At 46.7% G+C, this 27289-nt stretch overlaps 1 protein-coding gene across 7 annotated transcripts in view; it reads left to right on the top strand.

The window, feature by feature from the left end:
* LOC101953849 (phospholipid-transporting ATPase ABCA1) overlaps nucleotides 1-27289 on the top strand; it is a 129202-nt gene that overhangs the window by 61858 nt on the left and 40055 nt on the right. For 6 of the 7 annotated variants that reach the window (XR_010588736.1, XR_010588737.1, XR_006177039.2 and 3 more), the window contains exons 6-15: nucleotides 1617-1738; nucleotides 6821-7012; nucleotides 12323-12409; nucleotides 18379-18619; nucleotides 19322-19461; nucleotides 20111-20227; nucleotides 24523-24711; nucleotides 25468-25673; nucleotides 25768-25944; nucleotides 26720-26942. Coding sequence is in view for 4 of the 7 variants with exons in the window: in XM_024108510.3 (XP_023964278.2) it covers nucleotides 1617-1738; nucleotides 6821-7012; nucleotides 12323-12409; nucleotides 18379-18619; nucleotides 19322-19461; nucleotides 20111-20227; nucleotides 24523-24711; nucleotides 25468-25673; nucleotides 25768-25944; nucleotides 26720-26942 (1694 nt within the window). In the remaining 3 variants the exon portion in view is untranslated. The remainder of the gene's footprint in view (nucleotides 1-1616; nucleotides 1739-6820; nucleotides 7013-12322; nucleotides 12410-18378; nucleotides 18620-19321; nucleotides 19462-20110; nucleotides 20228-24522; nucleotides 24712-25467; nucleotides 25674-25767; nucleotides 25945-26719; nucleotides 26943-27289) is intronic. The other variant, XM_042861050.2, reaches the window with a different exon arrangement.

Raw genomic sequence — 27289 nt, 5'->3', positions numbered from 1 at the left:
CCTGGCTAATAGCCATTGATGGACCTATCCTCCATGAACTTATGTAGTTCTTTTTTGAACCCTATTATAGTTTTGGCCTTCACAACATCCTTTGGCAAAGAGTTCCACAGGTGGACTGTACGTTGTGTGAAGAAATACTTCCGTTTGTTTTAAACCTGTTGCTTATTAATTTAATTTGGTGATCCCTAGTTCTTGTGTTATGAGAAGGAGTATACAACACTTCCATGTTTACTTTCTCCACACCAGTCATGATTTTATAGGCCTCTATCATATCTCCCCTTAGTCATCTCTTTTCCAAACTGAAAAGTCCCAGTCTTATTAATCTCTCCTCATATGGAAGCTGTTCCATACCCCTAATCATTTTTGTTGTCCTTTTCTCTACCTTTTTTCTATACCAACATATCTTTTTTGAGATGGGGCAGCCAGATCTGCACACAGTATTCAAAATGCAGGCATACCGTGGATTTATATAGAGGCAATATGATATTTTCTGTCTTATTATCTGTCCCTTTCCTAATGATTCCCAACATTCTGCTTTTTTGACTGCCACTGCACGTTGTGTGGATGTTTTCAGAGAACTATCCACAATGACTCCCAAGATCTCTTTCTTCCCTCAACTCCCCACTGCTTAGCGTTTGCACCTTTCATCTCAACTGCATTCCTTTGTATTGCCAACATCAGGCATTCAAAAGCCCCGGAGTCAGGCCCCCCAAATCATGTGATTGGTTTAAAAATCATGAGGTTTTTTTTAAAAATCAATGTTGGGTTTCTGTTCTTTACTCTCTGGTTTCTAAGACTTCAGGGTACAACATTTTCCCACGTTTTGCCTCAACCATGAAGATTCTGCTTAAAAAAAAAAAAAGAAAAAAGCTGAGATTCTTATATAATCACATGATTCCAGGAACTGGGGCTTTTAGAAAAACACTAAATATCCTAAGACTTACCAAAAAAAAAAAAATGTGAGAGATGGCAAGACTACTTCCTAGATCTATCTGTGCTATCTGTATAAAGTAACCTCTGGCTCCAGGCACACTTGTGTCTGCCTGTGCTTGGCCTGGCAATGTCTTGTGGTAGGTTACAATGATGGTGATTATTAGTAGTACTCGTATTATTAATGTTCAAACATTTTATATAAGATTTAGTAAGTTTCTTATTGCCCTGTACACCAGTTCAGTTCTGCTTAAGCCTATAAAATAGAGTTCAAGTGGAGACCTGAACCTCTTGTGCCTAGCCTTCTGCACTGGAGTAAATTTCCCCAAAACTGAAGAGCAATTTATTCTGGACCATTGAGCTCCCCTTGCATCTCATGTGCCTGGCAGCTGATTAAATGCAACAAATCAGGTGTTAGTGAAGGTGTTGGAGGGAGGTTGTTTTCAAAAATTCTACTTTTGGTGTAAAAACATGGCAGGTCCAATGTATCTCTGCAAGCTGCTGTATTTCAGAGCACATTGGCAGCAGCTACTGTTTTCCTTTTGTGTTCTGCATTGTCATCGTCCCTTCCCCTTCCCCTTCCCCCCAACCAGGTTTTGCTATTTTAGTTTGAAGATTTCACATTCTTTCTCCTTTTTGGATTTGCACTAAATAAAACCGAGCGATGCTTGCGTCTCACCTAACAGGTTTGAAACTTCGGGATTTCCTGGTCGACAACGAGACCTTCTCAGACTTTCTCCATCATAATGTTTCCGTGCCATCGTTTGCTGTGGAGGAGATACTGAATGCAGAGGTCAACCTCAAGCGGGTGAGGAACTCTTTCAAGCATTATTATTATTATTGTGGTAGCATCTAGGAGCCCTGCCCCATTGTGCTGGTTGCTGTACCAATGCAGAAAGATGGTCCCTGCCCCAAAGAGCTTACAATCTCATCTTGGTTGGTTTGCAGCAAGGTGTAAGAGGACTTGAAAATCCACGTAGAGAGTCTGGAAATGCCTAAAAGGCACAGAACACTTGAAAAGCCAAAGAGAATTTCTCAAGTCCTGCTTTCCAATGAAAATGTATGGCCAAGCAGTGTTGTTTGGACTATTTTACTTTTCTTTCTCAATGACAAAGAAAAGATGGCCTTGTGGGTAAGTCACAGGAATGGGACTCAGGAGCTCTGCTGCAGACTGCCAGAGTGACCTTGGGCAAATCACTTAATTTCTCTGTGCCTCAGTTCCCCGTCTGTCCGATGCGGAAGAGGAAGGTTCCTTTTCCCCACCCTTTGTCTGTCTTTCGTTTAGATTGTCAGCTCTTTGTGATAGGGACAGTGTGCTTGCACAGAACATAGTGGAACTAAGCGAATAATTGACTTTTTTTCAAAGAATCTGAAGAAAAATTGATTCAGTTTGACCCCAAATTATTTTTTTTTGCCATTTCATTTTGGGTAATTTTGGGGTGCTTTTTACCCTTTGTTTTGGTTTAAAAAATTAGCCAAATTTCTAAACAGAATGCTGTTTTGAAAAGAAAAGTCAAAACATGTTGTTTTGAAATGGTCAAAATGAAACATTTTGATTTTTGTGGGAAAAAATCCGTTTTTTTTTTTTTGGACGAAACTATTCACCAAATCGGACCCAAATTCGTAATGGTGCCTGGTACAATGGTGACCTGATTTTGGCTGAGATGTGTGAAAGCTACTGCACATAATATAGGAAGGTGCAAATACTGGAGTCCTTGACATAATTGTTTTCTTTGTCAAACTCAGAACATTGGGCTTACTAGACTGCAAAAGCTCAATGGCCCACCTAGCTCATGTTCCTCTTTCTGACATTGGCCAGGGCTGGTTGTGTCCGATTTCAGAGGACGACGGATGCTCACAGTAATGCAAGTGCCCATGCAGTTGTCTAGCATAGAGGGAAAATTCTTCCTTCTTCTCACCCCTGTTCTTGATCAGTTTATATCCTGAAGGATGGTGACTTAACCCTTTTAACTTTGATCCTTCTTAATTTCGGATGCTGGTCTCATTCATACAAATGTTTGATGCTTTCTAAAATTTGACAAGGCCATCTGCTTTGGATAGTTAATCCTATAAGTTAATACATTACTCTAAAAAAAATTCTTTGTATCTATTTTAAGGAATCTGTCTGAAGCTCAATATAGAATCAAAGAGAAGCACATATTAGATGTGAACATCTTGGGGGAGGGATAGCTCAGTGGTTTGAGCATTGGCCTGCTAAACCCAGGGTTGTGAGTTCAATCCTTGAGGGGGCCACTTGGGAATCTGGGGCAAAATCAGTACTTGGTCCTGCTAGTGAAGGCAGGGGGCTGGACTCGATGACCTTTCAAGGTCCCTTCCAGTTCTAGGAGATGGGATATCTCCATTATAAAAAAAAAAAAACATGGGACACATAATCAGAGAACTTTAACAACGTGTGTAGTGCTGAGTATTGGGAATGTAGAGACAGCTTTTAAAGAGATTAATAATTAAAAGATAAATGAAATAAAACTAACTGGCGCCCAGTCTTTTGACAAACTTGAACTTGATTTGGTAGCCACGGTAGCCATTAGGAAGGCAGTATAAGTGAGAGGGAAAGTAATACTTTTAGCAGACCAACATATTAGAGCTACTCTGGTGACACTAGAGGGGAAAACTGCTAGCTAGGTTTCTCTTGAATGACTTTAACTTACACCTTGATCTTGTCAATAGAAGAACACGTTTTGTGTGGACTCTGTCAATATTGTTGAATGATGTTTTCCAGCCCCATAATATTTTCCACTGAAGTACAGTAGTAGCCATAAACCAAAATCAACAAGTTGTACCATCGCCCAGTGGGACTCTGGAGCTGGTAGGGGGCTTCAGGGACTACCATAATATAAATAATGAATCAAAGCAGACGTCTTTCTTCCCGGAAAACTTCCTGATCTGACTTGTGACTCAGAAAAAGCATAAAATGTTCCCAAGTGATTTCGTTGGAGAGTCGTGTGAGAGGCCTGAGTTTACCGCTGGATTGAATATTGATTGTGAGGGGAAGGTTTGTTTGGTTTTGGTGGGTAGGAATGGAGAAGTAGAGGGGAGGATCTCTGCAGAGAGAATTAGTGCCCACTGCAGGTATACAGTCCTCTCCCCGCTCTGTATTGAAGTTAGGACTCTGTATCCCCCTGTGTGAGATCTGGGATTATTTCCAGGTGCTGCTTTCTCTTTCATTCGCCTCAGAAAAGTAGGAGCTGGCAGTGCCAAGGGGACATTATTGGTATATAGTTAAAGCTCCAACCAGGACTGTGTACTCTATAGGTACTGTACAGATACATGTGATGAGATACAAGGTCTCTGCCTTGAAGAGCAGTCTGGTCAGCTCTTGGGGAAAGACGACACCAACTCAGATCACTCTATAGCACTCTTCAGACCAATTAGACTGGGATTTTCAAAGGAGTGTCGATTAGTGCCGAAGAGATAGCCACCCCGACCTCCTCAGCCAGAAGCTGGAGATTTGACCCCTGAAAACATAGAAAGCTGTAAAACCACTTAGACTGCAGGTTTGTGGGGCAGGGACTGTCTCTATGTTCTGCATTTGTACAGCACCTAGCACAATGGGTCTTGGCCCATGACTGGGGCTCCTGGGTGCTACCACAGTGTAACTAACAATAGGACTGAACAATTGCACTTAGGTCACCTAAGCCACTTCTGATTGACTGTACAAATCTACGGAACAAATCTCCCAATTTTACATACCCGGTGCTTAGTGGACAGGAGAGAAAGGATACTGTGATCCATGAGCCTGAAATAAAGTGACCTGTGTCTTGTTTTTCAGATACAGTCCCAACGTCTACAAAAATGATCTTGACATTTTAAGACTCCTTGGGGGAATTAGCCTGTCATTTATAATTTATGCTTCTACCTGAAGTCACCACAATTTCAGACCGATTGTAATTTTCATGAAGTTGTGACTTCATGTGGCTGGGAGGTTTTTTTTGGTCCTGTCTGCTTGTTATTTTTGTTTAATACAGATATTTTTGTTGTTATAAGTGTTGTGCCCCAAGTCGCACAGGAAATCTGTGCCAGAATTGGAAACTAAACCCAGATCTCCTGAATCCCGTGAGGTCCGCTGCCTTTAACCACAAGACCATCCTTCTCTGATATTGCTGTGGTGCTGGTAGTAATGATTTTGTGAAGTACCACCATTACAAATCACAAAACACATCCCATTTACTCAACAGAGAACAAAGCTTGGATTCATCCTGTTTCTGGAGTGCAGATGTAGGCAGAAGTTAAGGTTCTATAACTCTGCGTCCATTTGCATCCTTCCTTAGATAGGCATCTCTCCACTGGATGGTTGACATGTTTTTGCCTTGAAAAATATGAAAGTTCTTGTACTTTGTTGGCTCAACATGATACAAGAGATTTAGTGAGACTCTGTCACAGTGTGGCTGGCCCCAAAGAGACCAGGTTACTGGAGGAGTCCTGGAAGGAAGCTGAAGTTGGTTCCTTAGAGAAGGCTGAAGGTAGGAGGCATCAAGAGAGGTTTGCTGACTGGTGTCCCTAAACCAGAGAGCCAGGGCTGGAGAGGGCTGAAGGCAGGAGGAGCAGCAGCAGAGGGAGTTGCGTGCTTGGGAGTCTGCAGAAGGGAAACTGAGACAAGCATTGCTTGTTGTGCCACAGCCTGCCGCAAGAGAGTGCTCTGAGCAGGGGTCGCCCTCTGACCGACACCTAGTGATCACCTTTGATTCAGACTGACGTCCGGTCCAGGCATACTAGCGGTTGCAAACCAAGAGAAGCAGAAGTGGAGAGAAACGCTATTGTTAGTTGTGTAAATCTGGTTGCCCTGCCACTATTCACCAAGTAAACCACGACATTCCAGATAGAGTCACAGAGCTTCTCTTGTTTATCACCTGTATTAAGCATTTACCATTGCACATTCAAAGGACTCTAGTGCCATAATGACCTGTTAAAGGGATTTGGAGATCAGTCCCATGAGAGACCCAGGTATTAGATAATTGATCAGAGGTTTTCATTCCTGTTTAATATCTGTAAAGGAAATGAATCCTTAACTTCAAGTACGAGGTGTTTGTGGACAGGAGTGAGGGATCTGGTCTTATGTCCATTGAAGTCAGTGGCAATGTTCCCATTGACTTCAGTAGCTCAGGATCAGTTCCAAACATTGCAAAATTACAAGCGCCAGGCTCTGGCCACTCCTTCGTGAACGTGTCAAGAAGAGAGAGGGAGGAACCAACCTCCTCCCATCTCATGACCTTTGCCAACTGGTGTGGATAGGCCCCACACACACACACAAACACACCCCTTTGTGCTCAGAGGTCTTGATGCAAAGCCCATTAAAGTCTGTGGGAGTCTTTCCATTAACTTTGGTGGGCTTCGGATCGGGCCAAGGAGCACAAATAGCAGGATTCTTGTGCTCTCAACTCTCGGCCTTGCACACCTGTGTGTGAGGCAAGAGGAATCTGATTGCAAATAATTGTAGGCTAGAGAATGTGCCTTACAGATGATATATCTCAGGAGTTTAGGCTTTGGGTCTTTCTTCCTTGCTTTTGCCACACTTCTTAGGTTTGACCACAAACTTTAACTTGTTAGAGGGGCTCAGGTCCCAAACAAATATATATTGAGGTTGGTGTAGAGTAGGGAGTCTACTACTATATGGATCTGCGTGGAGTGGTGGAGATATCTCAGCCGTAGGACTCTCCTATGGAACTTAGTGGGGCCACATACTTTTGTCATAATCAGAGTAATGCATGGTTAAGAACCATGAAATCCTTAGGGAGAAATACCCTCTCCCTTCTAACCTTGAATGTTATGAATTATGATGTAGCTAAATGATCATTTCTGACTCAGTGATACTAGCTTAGTGCCAAGAATGATTTATTGATGGCATTTTGTATCATTTCACAACTGTTCCCAGGTCATCGTGTCCGGCTATCGAATGCAGCTAAGAGATCTGTGCAATGCGTCAGAGCTGTCTGAATTCGTTACAATCCACAACCCGATAGTCGCGGTGGTCAGCGAAGCCTTCCTTTGCACTATGCCTAAGGAAAAACTCCACGCAGCAGAGCAAGCCTTTCGTGCTAATATAGACCTTTTGAAGCCTATAATGGTGAGTGCACTGGCTATACAGTGATTCCTAAGGGAGAGCATCAGTGCTGGGAATTAGTGCTTTATGAAGGGCACGATATAATGCTTGGTTGTACAAGCTTTCGGGAAATATGGGGACGGGGTGTTCAAGAATATACGAGCCTTTGTTTTTTGGAATCGACTGTTTAATGCCAATAAGGAAAATGGAAGAGGGTTCTGAGTCCCCCAAGTTAATCATATCGTTTTCTCCTGCCATACTGCTGCTTTCTGTTGATTCAATGTTAAATGAGGACATTGCCTGTGAACATGCGTCTCTGCATTGATTTGTCAGGAGAAAAATATTTATGTTGTATGGTAACAAATGGGCCATTCATTGTTCCTGTATTTTGATCAGATGTTGCGTCTCAGCTGGAACGAACCCACAGATGTCGGACAGAAACCTATTTAGCATTAGAGCTTTCATATGTTTGCAACATGAGGAAGCTTGTAGCCAATGGCAACCCAAACTCTTTGAGTAGCTTTAACACACGCGCACGCACGTGAGATTTTAGGTCCAGATCCAAACACCACTGAAGTGAAGGGGAATCTTTCCACGGACTTTAATAGACTTTGGATCAGTACCTAAATATTTTAGCTCCATGCAGTTTGCACTTATTTAAGTAAACTTAAGGTGCTTGGTGAACATATTTGCAACAGACATGCTTGTTTATTTTGGAACCCAGGCGACGCTTTGTGTACCTACAGTGTCTGGGTAGCATACAAAGAACTTGATTAAGTTGATACTGAAAACAGCAGCACAGAGAAGAAAGGGCCTATGGAACCCACTTTGTTGTCCAATAAAACAAATACTCTACTGTCTGCATAGAGGAATTCAGCACTCTTGCTCTGTGGGTATCCAGATTTGATATGCCTCATAGGACAAATAGTCAAGCATCAGTTGCTTGGAGTTTTCCCAATCAAAGAGGCTGATTATTAAGCACTGGAATCAGATTACCTTTCAGCCCTGACTTTACTGTAATTCATGTTCTGTTTTGCACATGTCTCCCATGTGCATTTTGTCCTTTCCTAGAGAGGCTACTACCGAGAACAACATAATAATGAATACATAGAGATGAAGTAACAGCAGACAGAGGAAAGAGAGCACAAAAATTGTTCCTCTAGAGAAATGAACTATTTTGAAAAGGACTCTGGGAAGGAAAGCATTTCAGAGCAGGCTGGGGACAGGAGAGGTTGAGTTGAGGTTATCTTCAGTTATTTAGAGTGTTCATAATAAATGAAATCTGCATTTTGTGGGGTTGAATGGGACTGAAGTGGTTTATAGGCCTTTTACTGGCCCTCTGCCATGTAAACATTCACATGGCTGCAGCCCAGCCTCTCTCCACCTGGGCAGTTTACCCTTCCCAAATCTCCATACACACTCACTTTGAGCCCAAAGATTTTCAGATGCTAGTCTGAGTACGTGCCTCTAACTGCCCAGTTTACACCCAGTCAGGTTGATGAGGGTACAAGTACTGAGATTTGCACCCACAATCCAATTGCAGATGCAAAATACAGGAGCAAATTACTTGAGAATAAACTGGGCCCTGAGAAAGGAGGCCACCCATTGGAAATGTTGGCCTGTAGGTTTTCTTCCTCGTTAAATGAATTCTGGTTCTGGCCAAACTCGCTCAGTACAGGCCCAACTTCCTCATTTTCCACCATCCTCGGTGATAGAATTTGCTTTCTGTAATGACAAGCTTACGAATATTCTCGCAGCGAAGATCGTAAAAGGATAAAAGTGAGAACATTGCCAACAAGTAGGGTAAGTGTAGACATACCCTCAGTAAAGTCTGAATTCTTTAGCCCAGCAGAAACAAAAACACTGGCCATATCTAAGCCTATGTTTCTGATCAGTACAAGAGCAGCCATAAGTCATTATGCTCCTGCCATTGGGCAAGAACAATATAGATATTGGGTGAAGTATTGAGAAGTCTGCTTCTGATTTCGACTTCAGAGGAAAGCTCTGTGCTTCTGAAGAGAATCTTGAATCCAGCAATTCGGAACCTGATGAGCATTCGGCCAACCTTACGTAGGAGCACAAAGCATAATTTTTCCAAAGGAAAATGGTGAAGGTTGCTATAATGCCTGAATCAGTTAAACGAAATACATGTGCTCTATGCGGCCAAGTGGACTGAATAAATTAATCTAGGAATTGGTCATCACACATTTGAAACACTGTGGCTTAATGGCTAAACAGACCCTTGACCTACAATAACATCCTTGGAAAAGGAGGTAACGTTCTGCCACTCTTGAACAAAGGAGTCTGTTCACTTGCAGTGTATCAATAAAAGCAGCATTTTCCTAAGGGTGAAATCTTGGAAACAAGTTCTGCTCTGCTTCTTATACAAAGCTCATAAATCCGTGTTGAAAAGCTCATTGACCAAGTAAATTACATTTTTAAAAATGCCCCGGAGGTCTTTGTTTAATGGCATTTTAGTAACTAAAAGCTCTCTCTGGCTGTAATGCAAGTATAACAGAAACTCTGGGCCATGTTTTCAACTGGCGTAAACAGACATGGCTCAATTGGCTACAAGTTTTCATCATTTTCTTTTCGGAGACCCCTGAAGAAGAAGAAGAAGAAGGGTCCATGAGTTTGCAGCTCTATTTAGGGTAAATTTCACCTCAGGGACTTCGTGAAAAACTCAAGCTCCCATTTAAGCCCCACATTAAGGAGTGATACATTGGTCTTTCTGCATTGGAGAGTGTGTTCAGCTCTACATAAAAGAGAAGAATTAATGTTACAAAGGAAATCAGTGTGGTACAAAGTGCAATGAATTGGCTGGTAAGATTTCAGCACAATTAAGAAGAAGAAAGCCAGATAGAAAAACGGTGCTCATTTTTACCATACTTCATATTCACAAATTTTTCCATATAGAGAACTCCCAAATAATTGTCCAAGCCTGGGGACAGAGGAATAGAGGGAGGCAGTTGTGGTTAAAACCCTGGACTGAGATCCAGGTTGCCATCTTTGCCACTGCCCTGCTGTGACCTTGATTCTGGGCATGTCTGTGCGGCATCTGGGAGAGAGCCCGGGTCCTAAAAACAGCAGTGTAGACATTGTGGCTCGGGCTGGGCACATGCTCTGAAGCCTGGGGCCAGGAGTGGGCTTGAGAGCCCAAGCTCCAGCCCACACCGCAACATCAAAGCACCGTCTACAGAGCTATTTCTAGAGCACCAACGTGAGCCCCTGAGCGGGCGTCTGCGGGCCCCAGCTGGGGGCTTGCTCCCGGAGGGAGTGTAGACATGCCCCGAATGTCTCTGTACCTCAGCTCCACACCTATAAAATGGCGATCATGGGGTGTCCTAACCTCACAGAGGATAAATTAAATGCGCTTAGTTATACTTTGGCTTATATAAGCACGTAGACAGGCAAATCGGTTTAGACAGGACTGCAGAAGGGACTCTGGGAGGGATCATCAAAAAGCCCAAAATTATGGCTGGCTGGATGGCAAAAAGCCATTGTTGAATGGATGTTCATTGTCCAAGGAAAGCAACACACCTGGGCATAATGCAGTACCGATCTACGTACGCCTTTCCCATTCGATAGGCTCTTCGGGATGATGGAGGAGACCTGCCACATGCAGTATTAGACGCTCTGCGTTGAGCCTGCCCTGCAGGGAAGCTGTTGTTAATTCTGTATTGGAGAAGTGCCCACAGTGTGCAGAGAGTTTGCAGTCTTTAGGCAGGGCTGGCTCAAAAACGGGGAGGGGGGGGCGGAGGGGGGCGGAGGGGCCACTTCTGGATTTTATTTTCTGTTTCCTTCAAACTTTTCTCTAGTGTTGAGCCTGCTGCTGACTGAGTAAAGAAGAGCGATGCCAATCAGGGACTGCAGGCAGCCAGGGCGGGGGAGGGGGAATCTAGTGCCCTTGCCCACAGTTAATCCCCTGAGATCAGTGCTGGAGGGATACCCCACCACTTAAATGTGGGACCAACCCTCCTTCGCTTGACAGAATGAGACGCAATCTCTGTGAGCGGGTTTTCCCCACGAGACCGTAAACCACACAAGTTAAAATGGGGCATTCCCACGTAGGGAAGAACTTTGCTCTGTGTAGATCTTTCCAGTGCTAATATTCAGCATGGAGAGGCAGCTTGTGTGGGTGTTAAGTAATGGGTTTGAACTCTGCAGCGTTGGGGCATCCCAGAAAACATCTCCAGGTTTGGCAGTGAGCTGTAGCTCTGCCGTGATTCACATGTTGCACGAGGCCATGAGGGAGCTGTGTAGGGTGACCAGACAGCAAATGTGAAAAATCGGGACGGGGGTAGGGGCTAATAGGAGCCTATATAAGAAAAAGACCCAAAAATTGGGACTGTCCCTATAAAATTGGGACATCTGATCACACTAGAGCTGTGAGGGCTACAAAAAGCAATTGTGTTTGTCTCTCTTAATGACATGGGTGGCATTTTGTCATTGCTCGGGCCCAAACAGAACACTGAATAATACATACATTCCAATTACTTGAACACAGCGAGCAAAGTTGCCTATGAAAAGAAGGTTTTCTTTAATATAAATACAAGCGTCATTTGAACCTCTGGCTTGGTGTGTCCTTTTTAGTGTGCTGGGATGAAGCCGCATGAGATCACCCTTCCCTTAAACAATAGGGCAGGGATCCTGTTCGGCAGTAATACCAGAAATGCCAAATGCGTGATTTGTCTACCACTTCCTGGTTGAAATAGTGTTTATGACAAATATTGTTTCTCATTGCAAAGTAAATATGACTCAGATGCCGTATTTACTTACCAGAAGCAACCATTGAAGTATCATGTGGCAGGGCGAGGTGACATATACGCGAACATTGTGTCCCTTGAAAAAATGCTGACATCTCTTATTGCATATTGTGCAGAAATTATTTTTTAAAATCTCACGATTCAGCCTGTGAATTGTCCATTCTCATCCTTCATGAGAGAAATGTCAAAAGCACATGACCAGCTCCTGCATCTCTTACTCAGGGCTTGTCTTCACAGCAAAGTTAGCTTGAGTGTTGCCCCTAACTCAAGGCCTATCCCCACATACCCTTCACTGAAGCATGGGATTCTTCACTAATGGCTGTTCTCCTCACCCCAGCCTGTGAGGAAGGGAAGCATTACCCCCCTTGATGGATGAAGAGCTGAGACACGGGGCAGATTAAGAAGCTTGCCAAAGGTTGCACAGAGGGAGTCTGGGAATTGACTCAGGTCTCCTGAGTCCCTGTCCACTAAACCCGACTCGGAATCTGAATGTTCCTGAGGGTTTGCGTTTCCCTGTTGTTGTTGTTTTTTTGTGATCCCAAGTTTCTATTTCTCTTTCCTCTTACAGAAAGGAATCGCCTCCAATTCCTCCTTACACGATCTGTCAGGAGCCCTGGAGAGCTTGGTGGAGAGTCTTGGGAAGCTGGTTAAAGAGGTAAGTTGCTCCTTCCTGCATTGGGAGGGAGAACTTCTCTTTGCCGTCACCGTTTCTAGCCTGAAATTGACTTCCCCAAAGCACAAAGCGGCTCAGTAACCTGCACGCTGCCTTCCAGCTTTTTTCCCGTTAATAAAGAAAGGCCCCACTTTGTCGCACCGTTGTGCCCAGAACTCCGAGGGAAGTCAGTGGGAGTCCTCTGAGCCATGCAGCTACAGATTTGGTCTTCTGAGGGACCTGAAGGAAGAACTCTGAAATATCTGTGCTGTGCACCGTGTCCGACATTTGCTTTTCAGAGCCAGCTTTTCCAAGGCAGGAAGAATCATTGCACTGGCAAAATAAACAGAATGCTCGCTGTGCCCTGGACGGGGCCGTGGGCGCGAGCCGGTGTAATGAGTTTTGCTCACAGATGTGAGCCGTGGTGGACGTGATATAAGTTGGTTTCAGCAGCTGGTCTCAGGGAGAGACAAGGAGTTATGAGAGGGGGAAAGTAGGTTGATGTTGTAATTTACTAGCTCTGGACTTTTGGACAGTTACGTATTCGTTGCTTGTCTCATCTGTATTTGTGAAGCATCTTGCATAGTGGGAACCTGATCTTGCTTGGGGCCCTCCAGGCTCTGGCAGAATATAAATACAAATAATAAGGTGACAAATTTGCACGTGTAAATGACAATTTTGTGGATGAAAAAAAACATTTTTGTAGGTGAAATGGTGAAAAATCAGCCCTAAGTGCTTAGTGCTGGACCAGCCCCCAGCTATATTTTTAGAGCTAGCTCCTTGGAGCAGGGACTGCCTTTGTTCTGTATTTGTACGGCACAGCGCAGTGGGGCCCTGTTCCAGGACTGGGGCTGCTGGCCCTCTGAGAATAGAAATAGCAATAAGAAATGAACTCTCTTACTTTAGCTCAGATTGTGCTGACTGTGACAGGCTGTTATTATTCTAACATGTGTTTTCTCTCTTGGAGAAGTCGCCATTTAAGCTAAACAATACCATCCCCCTCCTCCCCATTATTCTTCATCGGGGAAAGAGCCCTACAGCCATGAACTGGAGTAACCTTTTAGAGCCTGGGAAAGCTGAGTCACCTCAGGTTACTGAGCCATAGAGGGGAGGGCGTTAGAAGCTAGCACATGCCCACCAACTCTTCCTTGGACATGTTCCCTGCCCAATCCTAGGACCTGCAGCAGTTCCCATTTACGATGAAATGAACAAGAAGATTCCAAGATCAGCATCAGTTTGGAATCAAGGCAAAGCTGTAGCCGTTAGCAGAAGAGGCTCTCCTAAGAGCCTGGCCTCCGGGGCTGGTTACAGCTGTTTCCTGTTACAGCACTCAGGCCTCTTTTTTATTTATTTTTTTGCCTGGAGGTAAAAATAATTGAAACCATGTGATGTTCTCTTCGCTGATGTGGCTGAAAACTCCCTGAGTAACGTGCTTTTTGCTTGACAGCTGTCCTGGGTAGGAGTACCATTCTTTTCCCCTATTCCAGTGCAAACAACGGCAGCCTTTTCTCTGCAGCGCCCCTCGCATTAGCCTCCCAGACTGCCTGACCGAAAGTTACATTTCATTGTTTGGGCTGCTGACTGCTGTGTGACAAATGGGGAAGGAGGATTCATTCCCTTGTTGATCTAGCAGCAGGCATTGGGGAAAGGAGAAAACTATTATTTGCATCACATCCCCTAGTCTTTCTAGCAAAGGGACTGAACTAGATGCCTGGCTCTGAACATGGGGGCAATCCCGATCCCAGTCTTTGGACAAGTTTCCAATTCAACCTACCTGCTGAATCTTTCCTAGCCTGAACCTGTTGGTGGGAGGCTCCCAGGCTGCAGTGGAGAACGAGCCGAGGATTCTGAAAAATATGCACGGGCCAGATCCTCAGCGGTTATAAATCGACATAACTCCTCACATGGCTGCTATTTTCAATTTCACAGTCCTAAAGACTGAACAAAGCTGCTCGCACAAATGATTTTTGTTTTTTAATGGCAGGGTCTGATAGATTGAATGATTATTTATTTGTATTCTGATAGCTTGTAAGGGTATGTCTACACTGCAATTAAACACCTGCAGCTGGCCCGAGCTTGTGGGGCTCACACTGTGGGGCTATAAAATTACGGTGTAGCTGTTTGGAGCCCAGGCTCTGGGTCCCTCCCAGCTTGTTGGGTCCCAAAACCCAGGCTCCAGCATGAGCTTGGACGTCTACACCACAATTTTATAGCCCCCAAACCCATGTCAGCGGACATGGGCCAGCCGCAGAGGTGTTGCAGTGTTAAACATACCCTATAGGCCCCATCTGAGCTCGGGTGTTTTATGTACACGTAGTAAGAGACAGTTCTTGTCACAAAAAGCTTGCAGTCTAAACAGACATATAGGGTAGGAGGGAAAACTGAGGCACAGAGGTGAAGTGACTTGCCCAAGGTCACCCAGCTGATCAGTGGCAGGGCTGGGAACTGAACCCTCAGTCCAGTGCCCTAGCCCCTAGGTCAGGTTGCTTCTCAGTCATGTTCCCTCTATAAAGCCTGTTTTCTGCATTATAAAACCACTTACATCAGGCTGAGACTTGCCATTTGAGTTTTCAGTCCAGCTCTAAACACATATTCATTCCTCCTCTCTCCCATTTCCCCACTTTAGCTGATTGTGGTACATTTTGCACAGATGCAACTCCACTGCCTTCAGTGGAGTGACTGCTTGTCTCACTCAGTGCGAATGATGCAGAGCTCAAGGCGCAGCCAGGTGAACTGAGAATGAGCTGCAGAAAGCCACTTCTCCCTGCTTGTGTTGCTTTCAGTAAAAGCTTTTCAACGAGATCCTGCTCTGCGATGTGGGATATGCATTGCGGCTTTCCTGAGATTAGAACCATCGCTTACTGCTATCGTAATGTAGCCTTCAGTGTTGAATGCAGGGGAGCGGTCAGCTAGCCATATGAAATCTTAATGATAGGTGATACACGGCAGCCAGCTTCTTACCTGTTATGCCTTCAGGCATCTCCAGTGCTTAACAGAGGCCTATTGATTACCCTGATCTGGCAGTGGCATATTGAGATGCAGGGTTTGTGACCATCACAGCGTGTTTCTGTACGTCCCCAGGCCAATGGGGGGAGTAGTTTCGCTCTTGAGTGTTCTGTAGTTTGTCCACTGCGGTTTTGTCAGAAATAAGCGACAGGAGACATTTAGAAAGGAAATACAAACTACAAGGAGCTATAAAGAGTAGAGTAAATGAGACTCGAACTGCCAGCATTACTACTCAGCCAAATCTAGTCTGTCTGTTTTATTCATCTAATCTCTCTCTTTACCAATCAGTGAGTCATCCCAGACTGCTAGATCAATATACCCCTGTGTATGTGTATGTCCAAGATCATCAGAAGTGACTAGTGGTTTTTGGGTGTCCAGCTCGAGCCAAAGCGGGCTGATTTCAGACAATGGGTGCCCAGAACTTTCAGAAAGGCCCTTCTCTAAGGTCAGGTCTACACTGGGCTTTACCACTATAGCTATACCACTATGCTACGTTGGCAAAGAGCTCCTAGTGTGGACATAATTCAGACAGGCAAAGCTGTGCTTTTTCCAGTAGAGCTTATTCCAGCCACCCAGAGCAAAACAAGCTATACTGGGAAAAGCACAGTTTTGCAAGGATAGCTGCATCTACACTAGAGGCTTCTATCACTCACAGATCTCACCTCATTACACCCTTGACTCAGCATACGGTAGTGGAGCTGGTAAATTTTGTAGTTTAGGCCTGGCCTAACTCTTAGCCGAAGGTTGGAAGTTCATAGAATCATAGAATCATAGAATATCAGAGTTGGAAGGGACCTCAAGAGGTCATCTAGTCCAACCCCCTGCTCAAAGCAGGACCAATTCCCAGCTAAATCATCCCAGCCAGGGCTTTGTCAAGCCGGGCCTTAAAAACCTCCAAGGAAGGAGACTCCACCACCTCCCTAGGTAACGCATTCCAGTGTTTCACCACCCTCCTAGTGAAATAGTTTTTCCTGATATCCAACCTGGACCTCCCCCACTGCAACTTGAGAATTGTCTGGCCTCTGCCCCCCAATTTCCCACAGTTGTGAAAATTTAAATTGATAAACATCTAAAAAAATGCTTTAAAAACATTGATATTATCCATCAATGTAATAAAGAAATAAAACTCTAATTCTGCCAAGCCTAAGTATAAGACCGAGCCTAGAAATGCCCCACTCAGGACCCTTGGAGCTCAGGAAGGAACTGTAGGTCCAGTGGGGAGGGAGAGGCTAATTAGCTGTCTTGAGAGCCCAGCTCCCCAGGCTGTCCCGGGATTCCTGGGGTGAACCCTCTTTCCTTTGCAGGTGCCTAGGCTCTTCAGGATCTCCAGGTTTCACTGCTTCCGGCCCCTGTGTTTGTATCAAAGCTTTGTGAAGCAGTGGGGTGTGCAGTATAGATCAGGAGAGGGGGCAGGGAAGAAGGGAACAAGATGATCAGGGTAGCATACTGGCTAGCAATGCAGAACATGAGAGCAGCTTCAGGTTTATAGGTCTGGGGTTGGGGGTGGGAGGCATTTTGGTAGCAATACTGTAGTGCCTTCTAGTTATTACAGAGACAAGGTGGGTGAGGTAATATCTTTTACTGGACCAAATTCTGTTGGTGAAAGAGATGAGCCTTCGAGCTACACAGCGCTCTTCATCACTCTCCTATGTGTAACTCGAAAGCTCGTCTCTTGGACCAGCAGACGCTGGTCCAGTAAAAGCTATTACCTCGCCCACCTTGTCTCTCATATCCTGGGACCAACACTTCTCGCTACTTTGTAATTTAGTTTCTTCCTGATAGATTTCAGAAAGCCCTTTTACACATTGCTAGTGAAGCAGTTCAGCTCACCAATACTAACGTGCGTCGTTGTTGTTACAATAGGGGCGAATATAGCAACACCTCTAGTTAAGGTGGCCTGATATTTTCCAAAAGTGTCCATCGTGCCCAGCTCCAGTTGAAGTTAATGGGAGCTGCAGCTCTGAAAATAATGGTCCGAAGCATTACAGGCTAGATTGTGAGCCGGTATAAATGGACATCAGTGGAGCCGTGCCATTTTACACACTCGGGGTATCTGGCCTTCTCTCTTAAAGCACAGTATATTACTGTAGTGTCATAGGCCGGCCCTGTGGTGTTTTTATTTGCATCACTTTGTAAGTGAGTGGACCCAGATGCTAATGTCAGAGTGATGGAGACTGTTTCTGGTGGAGGATAGACTCTTCCTAGCCAATCTGTAGTGTTAATGCCCCTGCGCCTTGTGTTAGGGAAGATGCCAAGGGAGATGCCTTGTAATGGTTGGCTGGTTTTAATGGTTGCGGAGGCAATGAAGATCCCTGTTGTGACCCTGAAGTTTAGCTGCAGCTGGACTTGCCGCATGACCATCAAGGATTGTCTGGGAATGCCATTGATAAAGGGAGGGTGGGAGGAAAGTGATATCTGACCTCATGGGCCAAATTCTCTACCCGTGTAACTTGGCACAAGCCCATTGACTTCAGTGAAGCTATGCCAGTTTACACCAGTAGAGAATTGGGTCCCGTATCTCAGCCTCTGAATGTTGCAAAGCTGCATCTGATTAGTTTGACTCACTCTTTATGATTTCCATGCCTCTCCTTCTGGCTCACTCCCCCCCACCCCCATTCTGTCGCCAAATGAGGGGACCCTGCTGGACTGGGAATGGGGTGCAGCCATGAGAAGGAATGGAGTTCACGGGAGGGCCGGGGCTAAGGATTTTCTCTGCGATGTCATTGAAAAACGCAGAATAAAGGAGATGGCACAACAGAAGCCAGCCCCCACCCCCCTGCATACATGGGACATTTCCTGAGTGCAAGGTCCCCCCACTGATCGTGCCCTTTTGCTTTTCCAAGGTCTGTTTCACGTAGCTGGTTTATTAAATTAGATCCGGTGTTTGTGGAGACAAATGCTTTGATATCAAAATATCTGCTCCATGCAAATGAAATAAGCAAGCCCTTTGTCCCCGTGCATTGCAGCTGGCGGGCATGAAGAGCTGGAGTGACATGAGGCAGGAGGTGATGTTTCTGACCAATGTGAACTCCACAAGCTCCTCTACCCAGATCTACCAGGCGGTGTCGCGGATCGTGTGTGGCCACCCGGAGGGGGGAGGGTTAAAAATAAAATCTCTCAACTGGTACGAGGACAACAACTACAAAGCCCTGTTTGGTGGCAACAGCACGGAGGAGGATGCAGCTAATTTCTATGATAATTCTACAAGTAAGTGAGACCCGGTCCTGGGCAACGTGCCTATTCATGTTACGAGTGTGTGAATCGTTAGAGGCCCCCGCTTCCTCTAGAGTGTCCCACAGGGTGACAGGATAGCCAGATAATGACTCAAGGCGTGTGTGTATTTACATGCTCATATACGGCGTGATAGGCTAGCGGAGACCGTTCCATATGATGTGAGATGTTCTTATAATGGCGGTGTAAGGACCTGACCCGGAGCCCACTGAAGGCTCCCACTGACTAATCTAGGCTTTGGGTAGGGCTTTGGGAGTGCTACCCTGGGTTGGATTTGCAAAGTGCTCTGCCCTGGGGGTGCACATGTCGTGCTGAGCTCTGCTGCAGATCTGGCTACTGACCCTTTGAAAATTGGGCCTTTGATGTGCTCTTTGGATTGAACTGTGCTTTGTAACCAGTGAGCAGCGCTCGCTTTGCACGGGGGCCTGGTTTTCATGATGGATGCTGTGCAGATGCCCCTTTGTGACTTTCAGAGCTCCAGATCCGGAGAGAGGCATTGGGTTTCTGGTCAAGCTGTGCAGCTCAGGGTGGTTTCTTTTTAACTCCAACCCTCTTGGCTCAGATATTTCTGTTTTTAAAATGCACACGTGTGTGACACGCTTGCCCATGAGTAAGTGCCTTTGAGCTGTTCGATACCGTGTCTCTAGCTTAGCTCATGCGTGTTCTCTCCCTGTGTAGCACCCTATTGCAATGAGCTGCTGAAGAATCTTGAATCCAGTCCGCTTTCCCGAATTATTTGGAGGGCTCTGAAGCCGTTGCTTATTGGGAAGATCCTGTACACTCCTGACACCCCGGTCACGAGGCAGGTCATGACTGAGGTAGGCTATGGAACCCTGTCCCCTCTATAAGCAGCACAGAAGAGACGGGGCCAGACCCATCCGTGCAGTTCACAGCTTTGTTCTGTGGAGATGGTTTAATTTGGCCCTACTGCTGGTGTAACCAGCCCAGGGAACACCCCTCAAGTATAAAGGTTATTGTCCTGTAGCGCAGAGCTGATCTATGTTCTCTGCTGAAGCCTCACAGAGAAAAGGGGGCTGGAAGACAGGAGGGGTGGCTGGGGGATACCCATGCTGCGTCTCCTTCCCACCTCCTTTGGGAAGACACTCACTTCTGGGAGCACTGGGAAGCCGCAGTCCTAGTGCTTTCCTGAATGGCCCTGACATGAAAAGTGGGAGGGGGGGGAGGCTTTTTGTACGCTGCTCCCCGTGCCCACTCATGAAAGAGCCAGACATAATTCAGCCCTTTAAAGTGGCCTACAAAGGCATTGAGATCCTGGGCACACAAATGTACTAGCTTGTGATATTTTTATTTTCAAACACGTGTGATTTTTCTCCTTGCTGTAGCTACCATGTTACCAATAAAACTTGGGCAGCGCAGTGCCTAGATTTGCACTCTGCATTCCTGGCCTGCTGCTGCTCCGACCTGCAATGCTGAAATTTTGGAATAATCCTTCCCCTTTGCTGGCAGGTGAACAGGACTTTCCAGGAGCTGGGCGTGTTCCGGGACCTAGGAGGGATGTGGGAGGAGATAAGCCCGAAGATTTGGACGTTCATGGAAAGCAGCCAGGAAATGGATCTGATCCGGGTCAGTATGCCGTCACTGTGGGTATGTCTGCACTGCAATGAAACCCCTGCGGCTGGCCCATGTCAGCTGACTCAGGCTAAGGGACTGTTCAATTGTGGTGTAGACGTTCTGACTCGTGCTGGAGCTTGGGCTCTAGGACACTGAGGTAGGAGTGTCCCAGAGCACCCGAGTCTACACTGCAATTAAACAGCCCCTTAGGCTGACCCCGAGCCAGCTAGCATGGGGCAGCCAGAGGGGGTTAATTGCAGTGTAGACATACCTTACATTTCTCAGATAACTTTGTCCTTGCCTGAAGTGTTTATTTTGGGGATGTGACTGGCACTTCAGTCCTGAGCTGTATGCACAACACTGCGTGGTCATTCCTTGAGACAAGTTCTCTTGCATGGCAGCTCCTGCCAGTGCAGGGTTACAGCAGGATTCGAGAAGGAAGGTTTTAGCCTTGTCTGAAGCTGTGTGTACGTGAAGAGAACTGAATAATGAACTAGACACAACTGGGTCAGTTCCTCCACTGGTGTAAATCAGCAGCGCGCCCCTGACTTCACTGGAGTTGCACCAGTTTACATCAGTTGAGGATCTGGCCCATCTGAGTGGAGAACAAGGGAGTTTTAAGTCCAGTATGTGACATATGAGCGCCCTGTAATCATGTCACACAGTGCCGTGAACGGAAGCAGAGCATGATTAACCACTGCTTTCCATCTGCCCTGCCTGGGATCCGCTCTTTCTTCTTCACTGCTGACTATTACCTGTGTATAACCTGGAGAGCAGGGTTCCCGACACATGTAACGTGCTATGCTGTGTTCTCCTTTGTATCAGCAAATGCCCGTAAGTACCAGGGCAACTGCTGTCTTGGAGTTAGCATGAGGTAGACCTTGTAGAAAGCAGTCACAAACCAAGGACTGATCCTGGGAGGTGTCAAGCACCCTCAGATCCCATTGAGTGCCATGGGAACTGGGGGCTGAAGTGAGGCATCGGCAGGATTGGGCTCATTTTGAATTGAAGAGCAAATGTTGCCGTGCTGACTTACCTGAAGGAGCAGTGAGTCTGAATATGATCTCCCACCTTTGTTATAAATCCCTTGGCTTCAGCGGAGTAACTCCTGGTTTACACCCGTGTAAGCAAGAAGAGAATCAGGCCTAACGTATAAAATAAATCTGCTGCATTACTGCGCTTACATGCTGGCATAGCTCCATTGATCGGGTGGACTCCAAGTCAGACCGTCGGCACCTTCCCCACGGAAGTTACACCGAGGGAAAACTGGAGTGGCGCAGTGATGACTCAGGCCCTTTAGAACAGTCCAAACCAGCATTACTGCTGTCTCCCCAGTAAAGCCAGACAAATATCCCCACTGAATGGAAGTGTAAAGTATTCTCTGCCCCTCCACCCCCGCTGCCTTCTCCCCATGGCCTGAAAATGCTGGAGATGATTGGCTGGACTCCGATCACTCTAATGGAGGTGCTGGCTTGATGGGAGTTACTCTTGATGACGCTGGTCTGACTAAGGTCAGAATCAGGCCCAGAAACTGTAAAGGGAGCTGCACAGCCCTGCCGCAGGGCCAGCCTTTGAATACTGGTTTGCAATCAGATGTCCCTTGAAAAGCGAGTGGTGTGTTTTGAAGCGAGATCCACAAACCAAGCGAGCTGGTATTTTATACTTGTTGTTAATCGTCTCCATTCTAGCAGAGGCTTCCTGAGGTTCCTAAGAGTTCCAGTCCCCTGCTTTGTTTTAACAAATACCATTACAGCTCAATTTTCAAGGCATCACTCTCTTTCCCCATCACCTATCCCAATGCGTGTGCATGGGGTCTTTTATTGTGCGTAGCGGGCAAAGTCATGCCATCGGCGTTCTGTTAAATTTAGAGCTGGAACAAAGATCAGTTACATACTTATCAGGCCAAAACACAAGACCTTCCAGCTGGGGCCACTGTCATGGTAGGTCAGTTCTTTGGCCTAATGACCTTGCTGGCTGTTTGTTTAAACCCAATGACATGCCTTCTGTGAGACAGGCAGACGATAGTGTTACCGAGTGGTTAGAGTCCGAGTTCCAGCCCTGCAGGTCACTGGATGTTTATGTCAAGCTCCTTGCAGCTGAAGGGGCACTGAAAGGAGAAATGTTTTTCTACCTCTTGTTTGACATTTGGGGCTGGATCCTACTTCTGGTGGGGGTGTATGACAACACCCCCATTGACTTGAAAGGAGCAGGAGCAATTGCTCAGAGAACAGTGCGTGTTTGCTTTTAACATGAACAACGTGAATACAAATAGTGTGCGTAAGGAGTGTTTGGATGAGCCGACCTTAAGGAGACAAAATATAGACACAGAAGGGACAGGAGAAAGTGCTGGAGCACAATCGCCCTCTTTCCATTTCTGTTTTTCTTTCCTGTGTTCTCCTTCACCAGCCTGGCGTATTCTGCCCTTTTTTCCTGCTTTGCCATGTTATTTTTTTAATCTCGTTCCCATTTGCACTGTCTGTGTGTCTGAAACAGCTATTCAGGTTAAATTCTTTACCTTACTTTAGTCTGAAGTATGCTCAAAAGTCAATTTCCTATTTGTATAGTTTGTAACCTTTCCTTAGATGTGTTGTTCTTCTGCTTAGCCATATCCTTTGCAGTGAATGCTTCCCTCTTTTCTACTGATCCTTATATGGTAGGTAATGTTACATGTGGTAGAGTTGTATAGGAGACAATCTTACTTCCAGCATAAACAGTCAAAGGAAGTACATTTCCATTTTACAGACGGGGAACTAAGACACAAGATTACATGACTTGCCCAAGATCACCCCAGGGTCTGTGGCACAGATGGGAACTGAACCCAGATCTCCTGGCTCCCAGTTCAGTGCCTTTAGTCCCGAGATTAGCCTTCCTCTAACATCCCTCCTCCATAGATTCTTTCATTAAGTATTTTAGTATTTGTCCTACATATTTGGGATGCCCCTTCCCTTTAATGTTGTTACCCGCTCTGTCTGTGAGATAGATGGTTCAGCCAGCAGTTCCTCCTTGTGTAACCTCTTTGCGTCCAGAGCAACAATGGGCTGTAACTTATAATAAATACATGTCGGAGGAGGCAGGGTCAGCCTTGCTGCATTGATATTTACGCTTAGCACCTTGGGAATTGAATTCCCGGTTACACTCGATCACCCCTTCGGCTCTGCTCAAAGCAAAGAATTGTTTGGAAGGTGTCAGCAGCATGTAGCAACCACCAATTAGCTGAAAAATCTCCTCCTTCCTTTGTGGTTCCCTGCTTTCCAAGGATGGCGTTTTGTTTGGTTGGGGGGCGGGAGGTTGTTTTGCAACTCTTCCCACTTTCCCACAGCCCGGAACAAGGCTGCCACCTGCTGGAGAGTTGTTATCAAATGTGCCTATGAGGCTGGGAGTGTATTTACTGTATCATTGGGCAGGCTCTGAGTGTCCAAAGTGTGTGGTTCTCTGCTGCCCTCCACCTGCAGTAGAGAGAGCAGTCCAGAGTCAACTCTCAGCCTGCAAGGCAGGACATACGGTGTTGGGCATCCTGTGAATACCTCAGATAGAGGGATTTAGATAGATCTGGAGATTCCTATTTGTATTCCAGTTCAGCCTAGGCTAAGATCATGATGCCACTGTGCTAGGACCCGTGCACACTCATTGGGAGAGATAGTCCCGGCCCTGCATAGTTTAAATGGACAGGACAGACAAAGTGTGGGAGGGGAAACTGAGACACAGAGCGACAAAGTGACTTGCCCAAAGTCGCACAATAGGCCAGTGACGGAACAGGGATTAGAATCCCGGCCTGCCAAGTCTCAGTCCTGTGGCCTACCCACCAGACCATGCTGCCTCTACCAGATAGCTAGACCATGATGTAGGTGGCCGATCTGTGCTGGGATTTGTGTTCTCTAAGAGTAGCTGCAACGTGTTTATTGTCATGCAAACTGGGAGTAGCCTTCAGTCATCTAGCAAGCTGCCAAACGAGGCCCCTCGGTCAGGCAACTTGGGCACCCCATTTGACACTACCAATTCTGCGTCTCCCCTGAATGTTATTTTCCCCTGGGAATTTTCATTTTGTCACACTGCAGTTAATGTGATGCTGCACTCTGGGAACCTGGGCTTCTCTGATGGAAGTCCCGTGCGTTGGCAGAATTAGCAACACGGCATGCTGAAGAGCATTCATGTGCTCAGTAAACTCTCCATTCTCGGTCCTTGTCCGGAGCTGGACTTCCAGGTCCAAGGGGAAAGAGTCATGGTAGCTTGGTACAAGCTCTGCCTTGCTGGGGGGAATCCAAACCTGAGCCTAACGGTCATTATTTCCCCCGGCACCATAATTGCAGACACTGCTGAAAAGCAAAAGCCTCTGGGACACTCACTTGAGGAGCTCAACGTGGACGGTTCAAGATGTTGCCCTGTTCTTGGCAAAATCCTCAGAGGACATTCAGCCAGTGAATGGCTCCACGTACACCTGGATGGATGCCTTCAATGAGACTGACCAGGCCGTCCAAACCATCTCCCGCTTCATGGAGGTGAGCTTGCTGCTGCTGTTAGGTAACATTTGCTTCTGCATGTCCTCTGGTACAAGGCCAAGCCATGCTCTCTGCAAGGGGTCCTGGAGAGTCATATTGTAAAAAGCTCAGCGCTTATGAGTGGTAGTTTGGTGTCTGGGTTTGCAGTGTGATGGTTCGCACCATCAGTGCTCCTAGGAGATTTGCATCAAGAAAGCAATAAAACATTGCAGCCAAGATTTAAAATCTGAAACGATTGTTCCTAAGCCCACATTTAGGCATCTAAGTGTCCTAGCCTCAGGGGGAGTTGCTGGGTGGTCAGCACTTCTGAAACTCAGGCTGCTCGCTTAGGTGCCAAAATACGGACAGAAGAGCCTAACTTTAGGCCCCCATCTTTGAAAAAATCTTATCCTGCATGTTCCAGGTGGATTCCAGTGACAGTCCTGCCCCACCATTATGGGCAGCTGATAATGGCTGATCTCATCAGTGCCCTGGATGCTTGTTTTTCTGCATCTGGTATTACTCAGTGACGGCAGGAGACACTGCCGTGGTTTTAAAGCTCTAGGCGTTATTGAACTCATTGGATTCCACCTCTATAAATGAATGACCGTCTGTTCCAGCACAGTGTAGCTTTGCCTCATCTTTTAGGTGAAGGTGTTAGCATCTCCGGGTCCCTCTTGTTTCACAGGCTTGACTGTGTTCTGTCACTGTAGCTACCAACATATGTCCCTATGTAATAAACTCTGCTCATGGACTTACAAATCTGTCTCCATTTAGTGTGTCAACCTGGACAAGCTGGAGCCTGTGGCCACAGAAGTGCGGCTCATAAACCGGTCCATGGAGCTCCTGGAGGAGAGGAAGTTCTGGGCTGGCATTGTCTTCCCTGAAATCACCCCAGACAGTGTAGAGCTGCCTCCTCACATCAAGTACAAGATACGGATGGACATAGACAATGTGGAAAGGACAAACAAGATTAAGGATGGGTGAGTGCTCCCCACCTGCCTTCTCAAGAGAGGTGTTGGGAGACTCTCGGCCTGTAAGGATTTCTAACAGGTGATCTTTGTTCCCTTGGCTTAGGTACTGGGACCCCGGTCCTCGGGCTGACCCCTTTGAAGACATGCGGTATGTCTGGGGCGGCTTTGTGTACTTGCAGGATGTTGTGGAGCAGGCGATCATCAGGGCGCTGACGGGCACAGAGAAGAAGACTGGTGTCTACGTGCAGCAGATGCCCTACCCCTGTTATGTGGATGATATGTAAGTTATGCAGTAGGTCGACCAGGTAGCAGGGTCCGTGTCTGAGCCGGAGTCACTGGGAGTGTGGCCACGGGCATTGACGGGCAGGGTTGGGCCTTCTGTTACCCTGCTGATTTGGTCTAGCGGTACCTGTGCATTCCTATACTGGTGCATGAACCTGGCTCCTTAATGTGGGATTGAGTGTATCGCTCTGTGCAGGTACCCAAAGCGTTTCTGGCTCCAGGATGGCTCCTGAGGCCCTGCCCCAGGAGAGCTCTGTGGAGGATGGTGCCTCCCAACTGCAGAGTGGGGCGGGGTGGGAGAGTGCATTATCGGGACAGTACTGTATCACCCCCTCTCGGTGCCTGGCCAGGCCTCTGGCTGGAGTGGCAGGGGTCAGCAATGGAGGGGGCAGGGAGTGTAGCTGTGATTGGTCCCTGGGTGCTCTCCTCCACCCAGGCTTGTGCAGTTGCAGTCTGGCCTGGAAGCGGCTGGGGACTAGTCTAGGAAGGTCATAAAGCATTGCCCTGCTAACAGGGCAGCAGCACAGGCTTGTGAGTCGCTCACTCCCCCGGTGACTTCCAGGGAGCGACGCCGATTTACACCAGGTGAGGACCTGGCCCTGTGTGCATGCTTCGCTTTGCACAATGGAGCCCTGGCCCCAACAGGGACCTCTCGGCAGTACTGTGATCCTCCTCCTCTGCACCTGTAGGGTACCCGGCAGCCCTTGGTGACGCTCTCTAAAGCAAATAACCACAACAATCTTCCCCCTGGCTCTTTCCCTTCCTGCCACCAGATTCCTGCGTGTCATGGGCCGTTCCATGCCCCTCTTCATGACTCTGGCTTGGATCTACTCGGTGGCTGTAATAATCAAGGGGATTGTGTACGAGAAGGAAGCCCGGCTGAAGGAGACCATGAGAATCATGGGCCTGGACAATGGTATCCTCTGGTTCAGCTGGTTCATCAGCAGCCTCATCCCCCTCCTCATGAGCGCTGGGCTTCTGGTGCTGATCCTGAAGGTGAGGCTGGCCCCATCACAGTTTCTCTCTTTCCCCTTCTCAGCAGTGTTGATCTCCTGTGGGGCGGCATAACGCGGGGCCCTGCTGGCAATCAGCCTGATAACGAATGATCTGGGGTTCATTAATATTCTAGGAACTTGGATCAGGCCATGACTCACTGGGAAGGGGCTCTTGGTTCCAAAACGAGGCTGAGTGATCTGAAACAGTGGCTCTCAACCTCTCCAGAGGACTGTACCCCTTTAAAGAGTCTGATTTGTCTTGTGTACCCCCAAGTTACACCTCACTTAACTACTTGCTTACAAAATCAGACATAAACATACAAAAGGGTCACAGCACGCTATTACTGA

The sequence above is a fragment of the Chrysemys picta genome, chromosome 6, assembly GCF_011386835.1.
Source record: "Chrysemys picta bellii isolate R12L10 chromosome 6, ASM1138683v2, whole genome shotgun sequence".
NCBI lineage: Eukaryota > Metazoa > Chordata > Testudines > Emydidae > Chrysemys > Chrysemys picta.
Note: the sequence above shows the minus strand (reverse complement) of the source record. Positions and strands in the feature narration are given on the sequence as shown.